Here is a 19,008-nt window from a genome sequence, read left to right on the forward strand (position 1 = left end):
GGTTTAGAAGAGCAGGTGAGAGGATTAGGATTAGGATAACTAGGTGGCCTATGGTCCTTTTTTCTATAGGTTGTTTAGAAGTAGTTACTGCCTTGGCTCAATCGAGATATTTTCAGGTTTTGTCATTTCTTATTTATTTATTTGTATGTTTGTCTTGTTTCCCACAACTTGTTCGAGCTACGTATTAGTTTGCTACTTTTATGTTGTTTAATATGCCAAATATGGTTGCTTTCGTATTTGTATTTGTATTGTCAAACATTTTTTCTAAGATATCGGTAGGACGCATGAGTGCTAAACGTTCGACCCGCATAGTAGCCGGACCCAGTAGACAGGTATTTCTTCTTTTCAGATTCTCGGCATACAGGTATGATTTTTTAAACATTTCTCATTTTCCGTCTTGCACTCCTTTGTGGCCGGAGGTCCCTATGGAAGCAGTCTCTCTACCTTTGTGTAGAGGTAAGACTGTCTACAGCTTACTTCCTCTATACCCCGCGCAGGGATTGGGTTGTACAAAATAAGTCAAAAAAATTTGGGCTCATCCATAACAAAGTAACTTACCCAATCGGGATTAAGCAATAAGCACTTTAATAATAAAGGTAAGCCCGACTGCCCGAGACACCTAGCAAGCAATAAGCCATCAAGGAAGCGATACAAAACAGCTAAAAACAAACGACCTCTTCAGAAAAAATATTAAGCAATGTTAGGGTTTCAGTCAGCTCAACCCATCGTCTCTCACTCCTTCCGTCGTTGTCCCCGCCGGCAACCACCTATCCATCCGGTATTACACATACACTCACACAACATGTCAATATGTATATTCTTTTATGTGAAATTTAAGTAATTATACTGTATTTTTTTAATATTTGGTAAGGTATAAGCTTAGAATTAAAAATGATAAAATAGTTACAAATTCAGTTGTTTTAGCTCAGAGTTTATGTACTGTAATGTGGCTAGGCAAATGGGCAGAAATAAGGAATATGTAGATGATGTTAGTATTTAAACAAACCAAGTGGCCACCAGTCGCCGAGGGATCCTGGGTTCGAGTTTACTTGAGATAATCAGGGGATTATTAAGTGGTTGAGGTTCACTTAGACACCAGGATTAGTGGGTAACAAATGGTAAATGGGATCAGGGAGTTCCCATCCAATTACCCTTTTTAGTATTAAAACAACCCACTAATAGAATTACTAGAGAGCAGGGGATTAAGCCGGCCGTTTGGCTTATTTGGATTGGATGTTTGTCCTGATTGCCACTATACCGTTTGTTGTAACAGCCCTCTGATAAGACCGTGATATGGTATTATGAAAGTTGGTTGTCGGATAATAAGTTCACTGATGTTGATGAGATGGTATCATGGGTGTTGGTCAGATGCGCTTTTTTGATTCAAATATGAAAGACTTTAATCAATGTGAGTGTTAGTATCTGTTTAGATCTTTGTCATTAATGATATGAAAGTACTATGTGTTTGAAATCTCTAATTTATTGCTTGTTGATGTTATTGGTTGTCAGACTACCAAGCAAACGAGATGTACTGCTGAAAAGAATGGTAGATTGAGACAGGGAGTTTGTGTGCACCCCAAGATCTTAAGTTCGGAAAACGATGGTAAATGCAAAACGAGGTTGTATGGTGCCATTGATGCTTTGAAATTGGCTTCCTATAAAATGTAAGGATGTAAAAGCTTTCTGTCAAAAGGAAATAAGATATGTGTTCTAATTAAGAAGTTTAATGATGTGGTGATGTATTTATTATACCGTATTGTTCCCTATTAGTTCATTAAGCTTCCATAGTATACATTCTTACTAAACTTTCAACCATCAAATATGCATACTGATGATTAATGCAACTTCCGTGCTATAAAATTAATATCCATTCTTAGTAATAACTATGGTAATTAACATGCTAAACGGTATTGTTACTCATGTGGTCAACTTACAATGTAATTTATTCATATGGTTTCCGTAATCTATTATGAAAGTTAATTCAGACACTATGTATGCACTATTCATCTGTCGCTGCTTACCTATTTTGTAGACTTATAGTTACATTTTTTAACAAGCGAAGTACTTTTGTATATTAAACAATCAAATTTTGGTACAATATCACCACCCAATCCCGCTAGACTGCAGGCAAAATCATTTCTTTTGTCTCTGCACTTATTCTTTATACCTCTTTCTTTTCAGCTAAAGTGGAGGCGTTTAGTTGGTTATATGAAAACAATTCAGCAGGACATCACAGGAAATGCATGGTACTTTTATCGACTGGCTTGTGGAGGTTAGTTTATGAGTATGATATTGATTCAGATTTTTCCACTTTCTACAGTTATCAGATTCACTAGCCATTATCTTTATTTATTTTTTTGAAACAGTTATTGTTTTGCATATTTGTTTTTGTTGGAGTGTTGCTGGTCTCGTGTTTATATTTTTTTTACTTCTGATCTGAAAAATGTGAATTTTGGAGGATGCATAATAAGTAAATAAGAAATGGAAAAAAACAGTAATTGGTAAGTGAAAGAGAGTTATAAGCAGAACCACATTACACAATTGTCATTAAGCTTCTTTTTGCAGGCTTCAAATCATATAATGAAATAGTAAACTTTAGCCTTTTCATTTCGTTGACTCTAGTTTGTGTTCAAAACGTAGTTTTATCCGAGTCCCCAATAGTGACACAAATGAGATGGAACTTTATCATAAAATGATTTTGAAACAACGAGGGATTTCCATCGTGATCTATCCGTGGGGAACTTTTTTTAAAAAGCGTGCCTCAGGCGCACTTAAGCGCTAGGTGCAAGTCTTACAGCTTTTTGGTACCCAATGTGCAGGGTATAAAGCAATCGATTTTTGGGCTTTTTTGCACTTTTGGTAAGCGCCAGGCGCTAAAAAGCGTAAGCTTTTTGTACACAACAAGATTTTTTTTCCTTGGTAAATTTTTTTCCCTACTTTTTTCTCAACATGATTGAGCTCTTCTTTCTTCTTCCTCAACGAAAAAAGCAGCATGGTTGGATCACACCCTGGCCTCTGGAGACAGAGGTCATGGGTTCAATCCTCATCCCATGCAAAGGTTGGAGGGCCTTTTCTACTATTTAGGTAAAAAATGGAAGCCGCCTCTCTACTTAGGTAGAGGTAAGGTCTGTCTACATCTTAACCTCCCCCATACACCGTCGAGGTATTGGGGCTCAAAACCCTCGGAAGGGGGCAGAGAGCAGTTTATTTTTCTTCTTCTTCAACGAGACCAACAATCTTTTGGGGGTTTCGTCTCAATCACCAAATTTTGATCACAAGTAACACAAAAGACTAAAATACTCCTGACTTATTATTACTCCACCTATCTCTTTAAGCGATGTCCTAAAAATACCCTCAATGAAATAATTTACAAATTTTATCCCCCAACTTCTAAATAACTACACAACCCCTTTTACATCAATTACCTTTACATCAATAACTATACAATCCCTTTTAGTTGTCGCCGCCACCATAGTCGCCATCGTCAGTCTTCGAAGTTACCACCACACCGCCGCTGCTTTGCGCGATTTTCCCCTTTGTGTATATATATATATATACTAGGTTTTTTACCCGCATGATGTGCGGCTATTTAAAATAACCTACGTAAAAAGAATAAAAATGAACATGAACTAATATATAATAATACATTAAAGCATATAAATTTTTTGAGAAATATAATGATGTATAAAGCACATAAAATTTAACAACCCAATTACTTTTCATATTGAAAGTCGAAAAGAATTTGAAGATGAAATCAAAAACCAACTTTTAAAAAAAATATGACAATGGTGTGATGTGTCGACACAATTATGTAATCTATATATGAAACTAATGTTGGTTTTTAGGAAACAAAATCAATTTTATTAATTTCATAATTTTATTTTTTACATACCAATATATATTTAATATATTTTATTGCATAAATAAATAAATATTGTGGAAAATTATAGAGATGACACATATGATAAAATCCTATGTGGCAAATTTTAAAAATAGTTTTAAATTAAAAAGGGTTTTAAAAAGCTAGGATTCCTATTGTTTTAATATTTATATAGATAAATAAATATTGTGGAAAATTATAGAGATGACACATAGGATAAAATCCTATGTGGCAAATTTTAAAAATAGTTTTAAATTAAAGAGGGTTTTAAAAGGCTAGGATTCCTATTGTTTTAATATTTATATAGATATAGGAAACGGTTCATGTGAGAACCGATTGAATTGGAAGAACCATGTGAACTTTTAAATTATAACTTGATGTTCATATGTGATTTGTATATGAGAACAAATTAGTTCACATATGAACAGATCAAATTGTACTTGTATCACCCATGTTCATATGTGAATAGTTCTCACATGAACCTTATATATATATATATATATATATATATATATATGGGAAAAGTGAATATAAGGTTGTCCGACATCTAAGCTTAGGTATGGAACCCCTCCCATACTAATTTTTTAATATTGTTTGAATTTTAAATAAATCACATGGCCCCCATGAATTTTATGGATTAAAAAAAATATATGTGAGTGTTCCACACCTAAGCTTAGGTACCTAACAACATTATATTCCCATCCCCCTATATATATATATATAAGGTAGAGATCCAGAGAGAAGGTTCTTAAAGAGAAAAGGGAGAGAAGGTTCGTTTTTTATTATTTTTAGCTTGTTTTTTTGACTTTTATTCTTTTTTTTCACTTTTCTTATTCTTTTTTTAATTAATTCAATCCATAAAAAAATTTTAAAAAATAAATAAAAATAAAAAATTTCTAACCTGAGTTAGTGAGTTATACATGTAAGGGTACGGTATGGGCTTTGCCCTTAAGGATATTAATAAGGGGTAGCTGGTAGGAGTAATAGGTCATAGAGGGTGATAGGTCATAGGGGGTGATCGGTGATGGGGTGATCTACCTAACTGGCTTCGCCCTTAGCTATTATGGCTCCGCCATAAGCCGAAAGGCTTCGCCTATAGCTTACGGGCTATGCCCTTTGAAAAAAAAATAATTTTTATAACTTTTAAAAATTTTTAAATGGAATAAGTTAATTAAAGAGAGAATGAAAAATGTGAAAAAAAGAATAAAAGTCAAGAAAACAAGTTTAAAAAAATAAAAAACGAACCTTCTCTCCCTTCTCTCCTTAAGGTACCTTCTCATTTGATCTCTATCCTTCCTATATATATATATATATATATATATATATATGGGAAAAGTGAATATAAGGTTGTCCCATACTTAAACTTATTAGGTATGGAACCCCTCACATACTATTTCTTTAATATCTGTTGTATAATAAATAAGTTACATGACCCCCATGAATTTAATGGGTTAAAAAATTAGTATGTGAGGGGTTCCATATCTAATCTTAGGTATGGACAACCTTATATTCACTTCCTCCTATATATATATATATATAGATAGATAGATAGATAGATAGATAGATAGATATTGGTCGGTGTGCTTCAATGTGCATCATGTAATTTAAAAGATTAATCGATGCTCACCTAAAACATGACACGTCTAAAAAAATAGGTGAAATCATGTGAAAGTACATTTATTTGGTATGTACACAAGTGAATGGTCTGGAATGTTCACATGTGAACAACTTTAATTGCACGTGAATAAAAAGCTAAATTTATATAAGGCAAAGATTCTACTCGTATACAGAAAGCAATATATGTAGAAAGGTGAAAACTAAAGAAATCCAATATACTTCGAGTGATCCCATTATATTACATTATTGTATATATAGAGAGAGACAAAGGTTAATGAGAGACCTCCCCTACAAGAAACACAGGAACTTTAAATTTATGTATTACATTAATTGTTTTTTAAGTTCATTTACATTTGAAATGTCATATGAGAACAAAAAACATGTAAAATTACATATAACTTGATATATGTTCATATGTGAACAAATTCATCCCCATATGAACTTATCAAGTTATACGTCATTTTACATGTTTTTAACAGTGTTTTTTGTTCTCATATGAACTTTTATTATGTTTTACAGGTGAATAAAGTCATTCACATTTGATCTAATACATAATTTAAAAGTTCTCTTGGTTCCTGGCAAAATATTGGTTACATCATCAACTTTCCCTATCTATATAATATTAAAAGGATATATTAGGAACCCCCAAAATTGCAGGAACCCTTAAGAACCCTTCTTTAAGTTAAAATATTAAAAGGGTATTTTAGTAAAATCATTTACCTAGTATTATATAATTGCTTACACATGTTGATATGACTATCTATGTACATTTGCTCACCAACTATCTCATGAAACATTTATTTACAAAATACTTGCATACGTATGCTTGACTTGCATACATGTGCTCATAGCACTATTCATGCACGTATGCTTATAGAATCCATGTCTCCACATAATTGTATAACTGATGAAGATTTATCTATGTTTCCATATGGTCAAAGTTGGTGAAGTTTGACTTGAAATTTTAAAAGTGGACAAGTTTAGTAGGACAGAGGGAGTATATGTGAATGAAAAGCTAGTTTTATATAGGGGAAGGATCCTATAAAGAACCCAATATATTTGGTTTAATGCATATAACCCCGTACCCTTCTTAATAAACCTTTCAATTTAGTTAGAATTCCAATATGATTTCACCAAATTTTTATAGTTTGTGTTTGTAGCTATTCTTTAGTAAACGTTTTCTTAGAATATTATCCGAAATTCCGAATGACCCTAAAACTCTTTTTGGTATAATACTTATAGTCTTTCAGCTGCAATGGCATGTTCATGCCTCTCCTTGTGTATTGGTTATGGCTGTGAAGGTTTGGCGACGATGTCAGGTAGTATGGTAGTATAAGTGGGAAGTTTGTAAGAACAAGTTCACCACATGTATTGAGCAGTGAGAAGCTTGAATATCTTATAAGTCTTGAGCTGTAGACTACTATAAAGTATAACCTCTACCATAGTTTTAAGCTAAGATTTTGAATTTTAATAAGGCTAGTCTATCAGTTTGGGTTTGAGGGTGTTAGGATACATCTTCTTTGTCCACTACTAGGTCCCTTGATAGGACTTGTTTCTTGTCTCGCCCTCTTTAGATTTTCTTTTTCTATTTTTGGAAGAGTCCCTTGATAGAAATATTTCTTCTTTGTTATGCAATTCATTATTGGTATCGCATCCTTCAATCTTTATAGCTCTTTTTTAATTATTCTGATTTTCTTTGATATGGATAATATTTTATTAAATTTCTTGAACACATATAAGAATGATAGTATGCATCATTCATCATGTTTAGCTTGTTAGTAAAAATTTGTATAAGGATATACAATTAGCTTGTACAAAGAATGACAACACCGTACCTAAAAGAGTGTAAATACATGTGATAAAGTTTTATGTGTGGGCCATCTTCCGTTACATTCTTTTATTTCACTAATAAAGTCGCACATGAATTTTCATCACGGATTTTTCTCAGTTATTTCAATATTTGGACGGATGTGCTTATAATCCGGTGATGGTTTCTTCTAGTCCGTTCAAAACGTTGAAAATAGTATGTTGAATAAGTCTCCAAAGAAACAAACTGTCGGTTACATTTCAAAATTTTTGGCTTCTTCTGGACCTGGGATACACTCTTACTTTTACATGGTTTTAATCCACCTTTTCGTATGTGAATAAATTAGTCGTGAAAATTGGCTCCATCAAATCGCATTTAAGGAATTATTCATATTATTTATGTAAAGTTACAATTATTTTTACCCTTTATTGTGCTAAATTTTATAAACAGTTTTTATGAAAAATCTTATGGTGTATTGAATTATCAAACTGCTTAAATGTATTGTGACAAAAATATAGCAATATCCCAAAGAAGTTTATTAGTCTACAGTGTAGTGCTGAACATGTTAGTTGCAAAAGTACCTACAGTTTATTTAAGTCTTACAATTAGAACACTATGAAAGCGATTGACATTAAAACATAACATATATGTATATAACCAAGAAAAGATAATCAACCCCCACGTGTCATTTGTAGAGAACAGTCAAGTGTGAACCTACACGAAACTTACTCAAGTCTACTTGTTATTTTGTAACTGTTTTAGTTGATTAATTAAATCAAGTTAACTTCAAACTTTCAATTTTTTGCTAATGTATGTATCAAGTCACCTCTTTATTTCAATTGACTGGTCTTTTGCTAACGTGGCAATCATATAAGTTGACAAAGCATCTACATGTCATCAAAAGTGCCTTGAGGTCAATGGTTTACAAACAATATACGGTTTGGAAGTTGGATACACAAAAGTAAAACACGACAAGTTGAATACATTTTGATGCACTTAACCTTGGTTTGGTAAATAATTATAAAGTTCAGTAATCAGAATAACAATTGAAGAACTTCAATTAGTTATATACAATTAATCTTTTATCTGGTCTCTTGCGACTGACTATGCTTGATTTTGATGTTTGGGAAGTTCAAAGATTAAAGAAGTTAAAGGTGCCTTTCTAAGGTTTCATGGAAATAAATAATGAACTTTTGAGTCAACAGTGGTCCATGATTGGCGGTGGTTGTGTTTTGAAGATTCGCAATCTTGCACGTATTGCTCGTGTAAAAGAAAAACCATTGGAATTGCCGCCCAACACTTTTGTGTTTATTGATTATAAAGTTTCCTTTCACAAGTTGGTGTTTATATACTATTGTAAGTTGTTTTAATTATGTTACATACTTTCATCTAGGTGATGATTGATTGGAGGTCAAGGTTTTGTACTCTTTTATCCCCCTGCATTGACAAAATTATTGATAGATTTTTCTCTTAAAGTAAATCAAGTTCACAATATTGAACAGTTATTAAATAAAACGATTCTATAATTGTCTATCATCCAGATTACAAATTAATGAGAGATTAAGATTGATAATACCATCTAGGCATTACTTGTCCATGTTCACAAATCTAAGTCTACTTTGATTGCATAATAATTTAGTAAGTAATTAATATAGCTTAATGTTTAAATCATGTTTTATGTTTTAAAGATTGTTTTTGCCTTCTCACTTAGTTTGCCAATATTATCTTATGTGAAGAGGAGAAAATGGTAAAACAAATAAATTGATAAACAACTAAACAAGTATTAAATAGGTCTTCCATATTTTGTAAAGACAATAAGATGCTGAAATATATGCACTTTTTAAGCTGTTGTTTTCACCTACAACCATGGGACCAGAGAGTCATCAAGTAGCAAATAGCAATTAGGCCATATCAATGGTTATCAAGAGGGAATGCTACGTAAGTGACAAGACCTGCAAAACCATGACCAAAGGATTTTACAATTTTGGTCTAAGAGTCTTTGGGTATTCATTAAGCATTGCACAACAATTGGATTAATACTTAAAAAGTTACTTGTAAACCATTATGATAAACTTAGCAAGTCCCAGACCAAAATAAGTTCCTTATATAGAAAAGGTTTAGGAATGTAAACAGTGTATTTTAGGTATTTGATACGGAGAGAGGTGAGACGATAGTACAAGGAGCCAGAGCAGTTCCCTAGGCACCCCCCCTTCTTTTCCACACGCACCCACCCCTCCACCTCTCTCTCTCTCTCTCTCTCTCTTCATTACTCCTTTTTAATTTCCTTCAACGAGAGAGATGAGAAATGTTGAAAAAATAACTTATGATTTGTCGTTTGCCTCTTTAGCATTCAATCCATGCTCTAATTTTTTTTTCAATTAATGCTATATGTAGACTTTCTTTTATTTATGTGCTATGAGAGATTTCTAATTATATATACGAGTATTAAGAGAGGTGAAGCTCATCAATTTCATTTTTCACCATCACTATCACAAACGCACTAGGAGAGAAAGACTCATACCTTTTGATGAATATCATGGCTTCTAGCAGCCGACGCTATTCCAACACATCGACTAATGCTCAGTTAGACTCACAAAGGCCTCACCATCAAGCTCCTTTTGCACCACAATTCGAGCTTGAGAATCATCACTATGAAAACGATCAGATGGCTTTCACTATGATGAACCAGGCAAACCCCCTGGCTTCTACCCACACTCCTTTCAGTAATTCTATCAACAACGATTTCATGTAATTTTAAGCAAAATCTTTTCTTCATTTCTATATTTTGTTTTAGTTCTTTTTTGCCATAAAATGAAAACATATTAAATAAAATTTGTTTCTTTCTACAAGAAATCCATGGCATCTTGATGAATTTGGGGTTTTTGTATCAGGACAAAATATGGAGGTGGGTCATATGATTTTGCTGACTTTGATCAAACATTTCTCTTCCCTTCGGATGTCCCAGCAACAGCAGTTGATCAGTCCACATCATCCTTTGTTCCCCAAGATCATGAAAGACGTAAGACCCTCAAATCAACTCACTCAGAAGTATTTTCTTTGACACACGTGATCTATGTTCATGAGAACATGATCGATAGGAATTGCTTTGACCAGATCAATTTTTGCAAAATATTTAGAATATAAAACTTTGTTTAAAAGAACAAAACAAAAAGAATAGACTTAGGTTGCTTAAAGACTCTGACCCAGATGTGGCGGAATGTTGTATTCCTAAATTTTTAGTTTAGACTGCTAAAATCTAAAAAACTCCATATTTATCCCAATTTACTGTCAAAATTAAATAGAAGTGATATGTGCAGAGAGTTCAGTACCTGCAGGAATGAGACCTCTTCCAACGCTAAATATCTTTCCATCACAGCCAATGCACGGCAGAGATCCTTCTTCTACTTCCACAGCGAAGGTGTACTTTTCTTGATTTCCAGGATAAATTCTTATTAGTTAATAACCCTTGCAGCTATTTATTAAAGATTAAAGAATAATCCTACCCCAAGTGTTCTTGTTCAAATACATTTATTATACTTATAAATGGAACTAAGTTAAGTAGCAAATGGGGAAATTATTTGAATATATTTTATATGCTTGGCAGGTAAGTGCTACTACTATACTTTCTCCATCAAGTAGTGCTTCCAGGAGATCGTTGGAATTGTCGGACAGCGACATTATCTCCAACCTCAAAACTGTTGCCCCCCGTACACTGGCTGAATCCTCGAAAGCTATCAAGGCAAGTTATTGCTTACACTTGTATTTTGCGATAACACAATGCTGTATTGCAATTCCTGTTGAAATTATACATAATGAGGATATGATCAATATGGGTTTTCTCCAATTTTTATTTGGTTTAAATTAGGCTTTTTTTTTGTTTGTTTTATTGTGGATTAACTTTTAAAATATCATGTTTGGTGCAGCGCGAGGGAAACAAGAAAGGGCTTAGTTTTAGTTCAGGGCAGGATCAACAGAAGAAATCAGATTCAAAGGTTCCCTAATCTGTATTATAACTAGGTCACTAGTAAAAGCCACCACAGGCTGATGGTTTAATATATATGATAGCCTAACAGTATCGAGGTAGCCTATTAATCAAGGACCTTTTGGTTCCAATCCATTAGAAACAAAATATTGTGTGAATTATTTGTCTTTAAAAAAAAGTAAAACAACCAATGTTGGCTGTTTATTATATATCCGAAGGTTGTAAATGAGTTGAGAACGAATTAATCTGTTATTGTTTCTAATCTATAAAGAATTAAGTTATGTAAACCGACGTAGTTCAATGTTTACTTAGAAGTTTCAATAGGAAAACTGGTCTTCAACTTCAGTTTGTGAATTAAATATGTGATTTTTGTAAGCAGACACTCAGGAGGCTTGCTCAAAATCGAGAGGCAGCTAGGAAAAGTAGGCTGAGGAGAAAGGTGACTTTTTAGACCGGAATGCTTTTTACTATTGGCTTCTTATCAGATTGGTACTTGTTGAGACTTTTTGAACCTAGTGGCTGTATATTTGAAGGACAATAAGTCTCTATTTTCTGATTGTCTTTGAATCTTGTGGTAGTGCGAGGGGCGACTGCAATTCAGTACAACTGAGATACATGTATTTTTTTATTTTTTACAATTGTTTCTTCAAGAAGTGGTTAGAAGGTTCTATTACTTGAAAATTATTTTTATTTTATTGTAGTTCTTTTTGTGAAAATATAGATGGATCGGTAGACAATTTTCAATATTAAAGGACAGTCAATGTCCGTAGAATTTATGGAAAATTTTACAAAATGAACATGGAACATGAAAACATTGTGAACAATTAGAGAATTTTTTCTATCAAAAGCATCTTGATAATTTTTTTGGGTATCTGGTTGTTTGTTTTTTCATAGGCTTATGTTCAGCAGCTAGAGTCTAGCAAAATGAAGCTTACTCAATTGGAACAAGAGCTACAAAAGGCTAAAGCTCAGGTCTGTTTTTTCTTTTATTGCTTCGAAATGAGAAGTCAGTTTACACTTCAGCAGGGTTAACTGTTTTATTTTATTGTTTTGTGATTTAGGGTGTTTATATGGGTGGTGTTGATGGAATTCTTGGAACTGACCAAGGCGTTCCCCTTGGTGTGGGACATGTAAGCTCAGGTATGCTAACAAAACTTAAGAGTTCACGGTAATTAAAAGATGTAAACAGGACAGATCATATTCGTTGCACATATATACTAAACATTCACTTATAATTTCTGAAGTATTTCAATAATGTATAAATACACTATGCTTTTGCATACTTGTAGGCAACACCTCTTGAAACAATGTTAATGATGTCTATCATATGAGTATCTCAAGGCACTCGTGTGCCCCAATAGTGCATAACACTATAACATAACTCTATTTTTTGCTGTTCCAAACCTTGTTTATGAGTATGTTGATTTACAAATTTCCCATTGTGACTGTTCCATTTAGCTTTTAATAGTCTAAGCAAAATAGTAGAGCATCTTATAGAGAGTTTATTATGGTATGAATGTATGCTCTCTTATTTTCCAGTTTTCTAGTTCTATGTGGCTTCCTAGTCATTCCTGTCTCGTCTGTGTACATATACACAACAAAGCACAACTATAAGGTGTGGCTAGCTCCCCCCTATTTTAGATGTTCATTTCAGATTATTTCATATAATTTGATCAAAATTTGACAATCAACTCAATTATCTCCATCTTATATTCCACTTTCAAGCCTTTTACCTAGACTACTAAGTTATTCCTTGGGAGTCCATGGAGGATCTAGGTTTCCAACCAGGAATGTACTACCCTGTAATAATTTTTTTTGCATTGCATTAGAATAAAAGTTGTAATGCAACATTTATTTTCAACGTCTTTGCCTGTTTGGAGGATCCTCTTATCCCATAGGGGTGGCTGGGCTGTGAACACTCAGAATTGTCCAAAGGAGGTCTCATTTTGACCCTTAAATATGGACCTTTATTCTAACTCTCTCTCTCTGTGTGTGTGTGTGTGTGTGTGTATAGTATCTTGAAGGCTATTTCTAATAAGTTGTTTATCTTGTTCTGACTGTCAGAATCTGACATGAGTAAGTTTATGGTAATCAATTCGCTTTTTCAGTGTCATGTTTGATGAACAATATCATGACCCCGAGCATACTTTATTTGGTGGCTAACAATAAGCATAACAAGTTTTCAGAGGAAAGTGATGTAATCTATGACTTTTGAAGAGGAATTGAATCATTAATATTTAATAATGGACCCTTCACCCTACCCATATGTAGCAAAAATGCTTAATCACTCCTAAAATAGTGAATTTACTTGACACTAGCGTCTCGGATTAAAGAGAATCTTGTATGTCCATTAATGAATAAATTAAAATAAATATTTAAAATCTCACAAATTGAGAGGAACTTGAAATCAGAGCCCTAAATGTCGAAGTTAGGTTACAACAATTGGCTAAAATAAATATAATTTTGACCAGACCATGCTTTTGACACTTTTTATAAGACTTGTCATGAGGCCTGTAGTTTTGTTTTGTTTTGTTTTTTTTTTTTTTCTGAACAGCATGAGGCCTGTAGTTTTACCTGATTTATCTAAAGTTGACACAGTTTCACACACTTCTCGTAAAGGAAAGAAAGAGATCACTATGTTTTGTAAGACTCGTCATGGTCTCATGGAGCCTGTACTTTTGCCTTATTCATAGTTACATATAATGTTGATGCAATTTTACATGCTCCAAACAATATTTTGTTATTCCATTGATTCTGTTTCGGGTAAGTTGTTTGATAGTTTCTGCAACTCCGTTCAGCTTCTCTAGAAGGCCCAGATCAATTGAAGACCTATGTGTGTGTGTATGTGATGAAACACATTTTGTGCATTATTTTGTGATACACAAAGACGTCCTGTGATGCACATTATGAATTTTGGCTAAAAGTTCAAATCATTTAAAACCTAATATAAAGAGCTGGGAAAACAAAAATCAAAAGGTTCATTTAGTCAAGAGGGAAACTACAATATTGTGCTTTATTACGAATCTGATCCTACAAAATACACAATACCTTTGAGAGATGTCTATATTAACTATTTGATATTTTCTGATTTCAGCATCCTTGTATATCATTTATTTATCATGTTCTATCCTGTAATGTTTAAATTTTGTTTCCTTGTATTTTCATCTATTGCGTGGTACCATTTATCAACAAAACTTTGCGTGAAACCTCTATTTAAATGTCTCAGGAATCAGTTTATCTGTCGTTTGATCTTTAAAGCGAGTATTCTTTATATATTTCTAATTGCCTACTGATGAAAATTTCAGAAGCGGCAGCTTTTAGCATGGAATATGCAAAGTGGCTAGAGGATCATAGGCATCGCGTGGGCAGGCTTCAAGCAGCTGTTGAACAGCAGTTTTCCGAGAATGAGATCCAGTTCTGTGTTGACAACATCATGGCGCATTTTGATGATTTCATGCACCGCAAGAGCATGATTGTGAGAGCTGATGTTTTTTACATTATTTCTGGTATGTGGAAGACTCCTGCTGAGCGTTGTTTTCTGTGGATTGGAGGCTTCCGTCCTTCTGAGCTCATCAAGGTATACATACTTTGCTCATATAGAATTTTTAGGGGCAAGATACCTATTAAGATGTTCAACCCTGAATGCAAGACATTAAAAGGAGATATGGCACAGATATGTTATCTCAATAGGTGCACACAAGAATTTAGAAATTCAGAAGAGTATTTTGGCTAACTGGACCTAGAAAATTCATCTTAACTAATGCTCTTGGACGGAGTTTAGAGTTTTGCAAACTGCACTTGATGAAACTCATCCCTCACTAAAACTTTTTTATAGTTTGTCAAACATTAAACTTGGTATATTAAGCTTGATTCTCGATGAACTAAGACAGTAAGACATGAATGATCTGTCTTATCCCTTCCATTCACTAGGAAAAAGTCCTATGCGTTCAGTATATGTGTATCCTTATATATTTTGGGCATTTTCTTGAATGTTACACTTAAGTAAACATTTTCAGAAAAATAGATGTAAACAAAGTAACAAACAAAACTTTGGACGACAAAAAACGCACGTAGACTTCTCTCTAGAAATCCCCTTAGATGATTGAAAGGAACAAACATCGACAAACTCCCCACCTCTCTCCGACCACCAGTGATTGAGACGCCATCGCTTCTTTTTCCGATTAGTACGACTTCTATGTGATTCTCAAGTCAGACTCAGACCCATGGTTTGTTAGGTTCATTCCCGAATCCCATAAAAATTTATAAATTGTATGAGATACAATTCGGTACATGGGATCAAGCGGTTCCTATCAATCTACCTTTTTACAATTGGTAAGGCATTACGTACTTCAATTATAAAATACGTGCATCATGCCGAAGCCGAGTAGACGAATAAGTGAAATATGGATTCTAGGCTAAAGTTTGCTGGCTTTCTTTTATCTGAACACATTTTGGGTTATAATACTATTTACAATCTGTACTTTAGAGTCTGTACTCTATAGCATCCAACACAACTGACAAATGACATACATCCCTACGAGTGAAACCTCAAAAAGGAGTTTTAAACTACTTAACTATGCATAATGACATACATCCCTACGAGTGAAACCTCAAAAAGGAGTTTTAAACTACTTAACTATGCATCTTATTTATGAATCACATGAGGTGATTTGCATGCTGTTCCAAGACTAATTGTGTGTGTTTTGATTTTTTTTTTGTTTTTAGATCATTGCTGCTCAGATCAAGCCTTTGACAGAACAACAGATCTTAGGAATTATTCAGTTACGTAATGTAATGTTTGAGGCAGAAAAAAATCTTTCTCAACGACTCCAACAGCTGAACCAATCTTTGTCCGAAGTCATTGTTTCTGAGAGTTTAAAATCCCCCAATGACATTGTCAACTACATGGGTCAGATGGCAGCAGGCATCAACAAGATATCAGAGTATGTCGATATTGTTAACCAGGTACTATTTCTCAAGCCTAAAATGTATGCACGACTGTAATTTATGTATGTAGTTGAGGCCAGGACAAATTGCTACCCCTTGGGATGGTCAAGGCCACCCGAACCTTATAATAATTGTGTTAAAACCTTTAAAGAATGAGATTTAGGCAATTAGCATCCTATAGTTGGGAGCCTAACCCAGTGGGAGTTCTTGTTGGCAAAGACAATTTAGGAATTTTATCAGAGAGATTATTGTTTGAGCTTCTAAGGTGCTCTAACCTTGTCTTATTGGTAATATCTTACAGAGTTTTAAATGGTTGTTATGAAGGGGTCATAGACCTGGCCCTTTATAATATATCAAAGATGGAACTGGTTAATTACCAAAACACACACACACGCACTAAGTATTAACCTTTTATCAAGTCATGGGATAGAATTCTTTAGTTATATTGTATAAGATAATGGAATGGATATTCAAAGCCAGTGCCTAGTCGATAACGTTTAAGACTTGATTTTTTATCTCAATTTTTATAAATGATACGCGTAAGTTTTTTCTACTAACCGAGAGGTCTAAAGTTGACCAAAAATGTGTGGTGTGGTTACATGATCTATAAAAATATTTTTGATATTAAATAATGAAGTTAGGGACAAACACCTTGATACTGTTTCGTTCTACACAAGTCTTTGAAAACAAAGCCTAAAACTAGAATTATAATTAAATTGATTTTTCCCTAACTTCTTTATTGATTATCCTTTATTCAAAAGTTTTTTGTTTAAAAATAATACACCTTTATGTTTATCGTTTCACATTTTTCACATAAATTACCATTTCTAAGTCCCAAAGCAAACCAAGCAATGAGATTTGGATAGATCCTTGGAATGTATACTATCCATTTATCCAATTGGAATATTCATGGCAAAATGATCAAAAAATCTATAGCTAGTTTTGGTTTTTGTTGCAATATCAAAGATCATTGAGTACTCGTAAAAATAATAATGTATACCCTTCAAAAACGTAAGCGATGTTATTGATTTATGAAACATATGATTTAGAGGGAAAAAGGGAGTCTCGAAATCATGAAGACTTGGTAGTGAATATTTAAAAAAAGGGTAAATGGGTGGAAACCCTCTGGTCCCATGTACCATGTTGGTACTCAGAGTGCACACCGCATAGAACTCATGCCCGGTAAGTCACCATCCTCACACATGGGATCACAAGATATAGTTTCTCTACTTGGTTGCTGCTGAGTAGGAATTTTATAGGACTAAGTCCCCCCCACCCCCCCAACCCACCCACCCAAATATGTTTAACATTCAAAGTAACTGTTCTAGTTTAAGCAATCGTAATATGCGACTGTCTTTGGTTCTTTTGTCCTGTTACTTCTCTATAGGTTATTGGTCTAATGTGTAATTTGTACCTCCTTGCATCTTGCTAGCATTTTTATGAATAAATCTGCTATATCCTTTTCACATATTTGGTTATACAAAGGTCTACGTAGTCATTTTAATGGAAGATTCGTAATCTGAATTCAAGTTAGTAGAGATGGTTAAGGCGTTAAGCAAATAGTGAAGTGCTTAATGTACACTGATCATGACATCTTTGCATTTAACAATATACATCACATCTTGGTGGATATAAATAAGCTTGTACTAATTTAACCTGAAGGAATTCTTCTTCACTCATTTAATTTACATATTAGTCTTATTACATTTGTGTAAGAAACTAATGTGAATAAAAACTTCAGGCGGATCATCTGCGGCTTCAGGCAATTCACCATGTCCATGGTCTGATGACTACCCATCAAGCATCAAGGAGTCTAATGGCAATAAGTGAATACTTTCATCGCCTTCGCTATCTCAGTAGTCTTTGGGAATCTCGTCAGCAGCAGTCTTAGGCGAAATAGCACCCAAATATCATATCATATAATAATAAACCTCAACTTGCTTTAACCTTTCTTTTCTTTTTAAAGTACTTGTGACTTTGTCTTCTCTTTCCATCCTCCGCTGTGGAGACTTGACTCCAGTAGTATGGAAAGTAGATTTTTAAATATTTATCTAAGATTGAAGACATTCTTATGACTTAATTGCTTATTCCTTCCTTAAATGGCACTCCTTTTGCCTCAAAATAGTAGTCTGTATACTGACAAGTTTTCTAAGTATGCCCCAATTGAATTTACTATCTCAAATTTTTTTCAATATAATTCTAGTATTAACATAGATTAATACTGTTATTTTAGTAGAAGGTAAGCTGTAAAAATTATATCTTTCTTAAAATGGTTGTTTTTAGTTTGTGGAAAAGTGGAAAATTACATTGTAGAAATGGACACAGTAATACAGTACATGATATCATTTAAAGACCCATGGGAATCTGAACCCATAAGGGGTAATAACATCTGGACCATGGCAATTCAATATTTCAATGTCAATGAATCGATTTATGCAAGAGTTCTAATCTGACTCGACCTCCACATTAATTGATATCTCTGAGCTGAACTCAAATTGATTTATTAGTATTATTGTTGCTATATAGCGGATCAGAGTCGAATCATAACCAGACCTGTATTGGAAGTTGAGAAACCCAAAATGGATTTTCAAAGGTACAAGTAGATATTGAAAGCTATGGGCTGTCGATTTAGGTTTGACTCAACCCGCTTAGGTAATGCTGTAATTATGCAAATAGGCATATGCACACAAAGGATGAAAGTTCAAATAGGCACGAGCTCGATAAGGCTCACAAGTAGCGAGTACTTATAATACCCGAGCTCAACTACTCAGGGTA

General features: G+C 33.7%; 1 protein-coding gene across 4 annotated transcripts; it reads left to right on the plus strand.

The window, feature by feature from the left end:
- The first annotated feature begins 614 nt into the window (after positions 1–614).
- On the plus strand, positions 615–18,355 carry LOC122590541 (bZIP transcription factor TGA10-like). Of its 4 annotated transcripts, XM_043762739.1 has the most exons (14): positions 694–778; positions 1,274–1,408; positions 1,510–1,664; positions 2,182–2,272; positions 10,196–10,323; positions 10,622–10,722; positions 10,909–11,043; positions 11,228–11,296; positions 11,666–11,725; positions 12,181–12,258; positions 12,348–12,426; positions 14,592–14,863; positions 16,012–16,251; positions 17,975–18,355. In XM_043762739.1, exons 4-14 carry the CDS (start codon positions 2,244–2,246, stop codon positions 18,122–18,124), a joined length of 1,341 nt encoding a protein of 446 aa, XP_043618674.1. In that variant the 5' UTR covers positions 694–778; positions 1,274–1,408; positions 1,510–1,664; positions 2,182–2,243; the 3' UTR covers positions 18,125–18,355. The 4 variants fall into 4 exon arrangements, with proteins under 4 accessions (XP_043618672.1, XP_043618674.1, XP_043618675.1 ...); XM_043762737.1 differs by lacking the exon at positions 1,274–1,408 and having other exon boundaries at positions 615–778; positions 1,510–1,603; XM_043762740.1 differs by lacking the exon at positions 694–778 and having other exon boundaries at positions 999–1,408.
- Positions 18,356–19,008: the final 653 nt, after the last annotated feature.

The sequence above is a fragment of the Erigeron canadensis genome, chromosome 3 (genome assembly GCF_010389155.1).
Source record: "Erigeron canadensis isolate Cc75 chromosome 3, C_canadensis_v1, whole genome shotgun sequence".
Taxonomy (NCBI): domain Eukaryota; kingdom Viridiplantae; phylum Streptophyta; class Magnoliopsida; order Asterales; family Asteraceae; genus Erigeron; species Erigeron canadensis.

Coding starts and splice junctions, on each gene's coding strand:
- LOC122590541 (XM_043762737.1), top strand. CDS start 698: ATGTTAGGGTTTCAGTCAGCTCAACCCATCGTCTCTCACTCCTTCCGT. Junction 2,273..10,195: donor TTATCGACTGGCTTGTGGAG/GTTAGTTTATGA, acceptor TTTTTGTATCAG/GACAAAATATGGAGGTGGGT. Junction 11,297..11,665: donor AGAAGAAATCAGATTCAAAG/GTTCCCTAATCT, acceptor TTTTGTAAGCAG/ACACTCAGGAGGCTTGCTCA.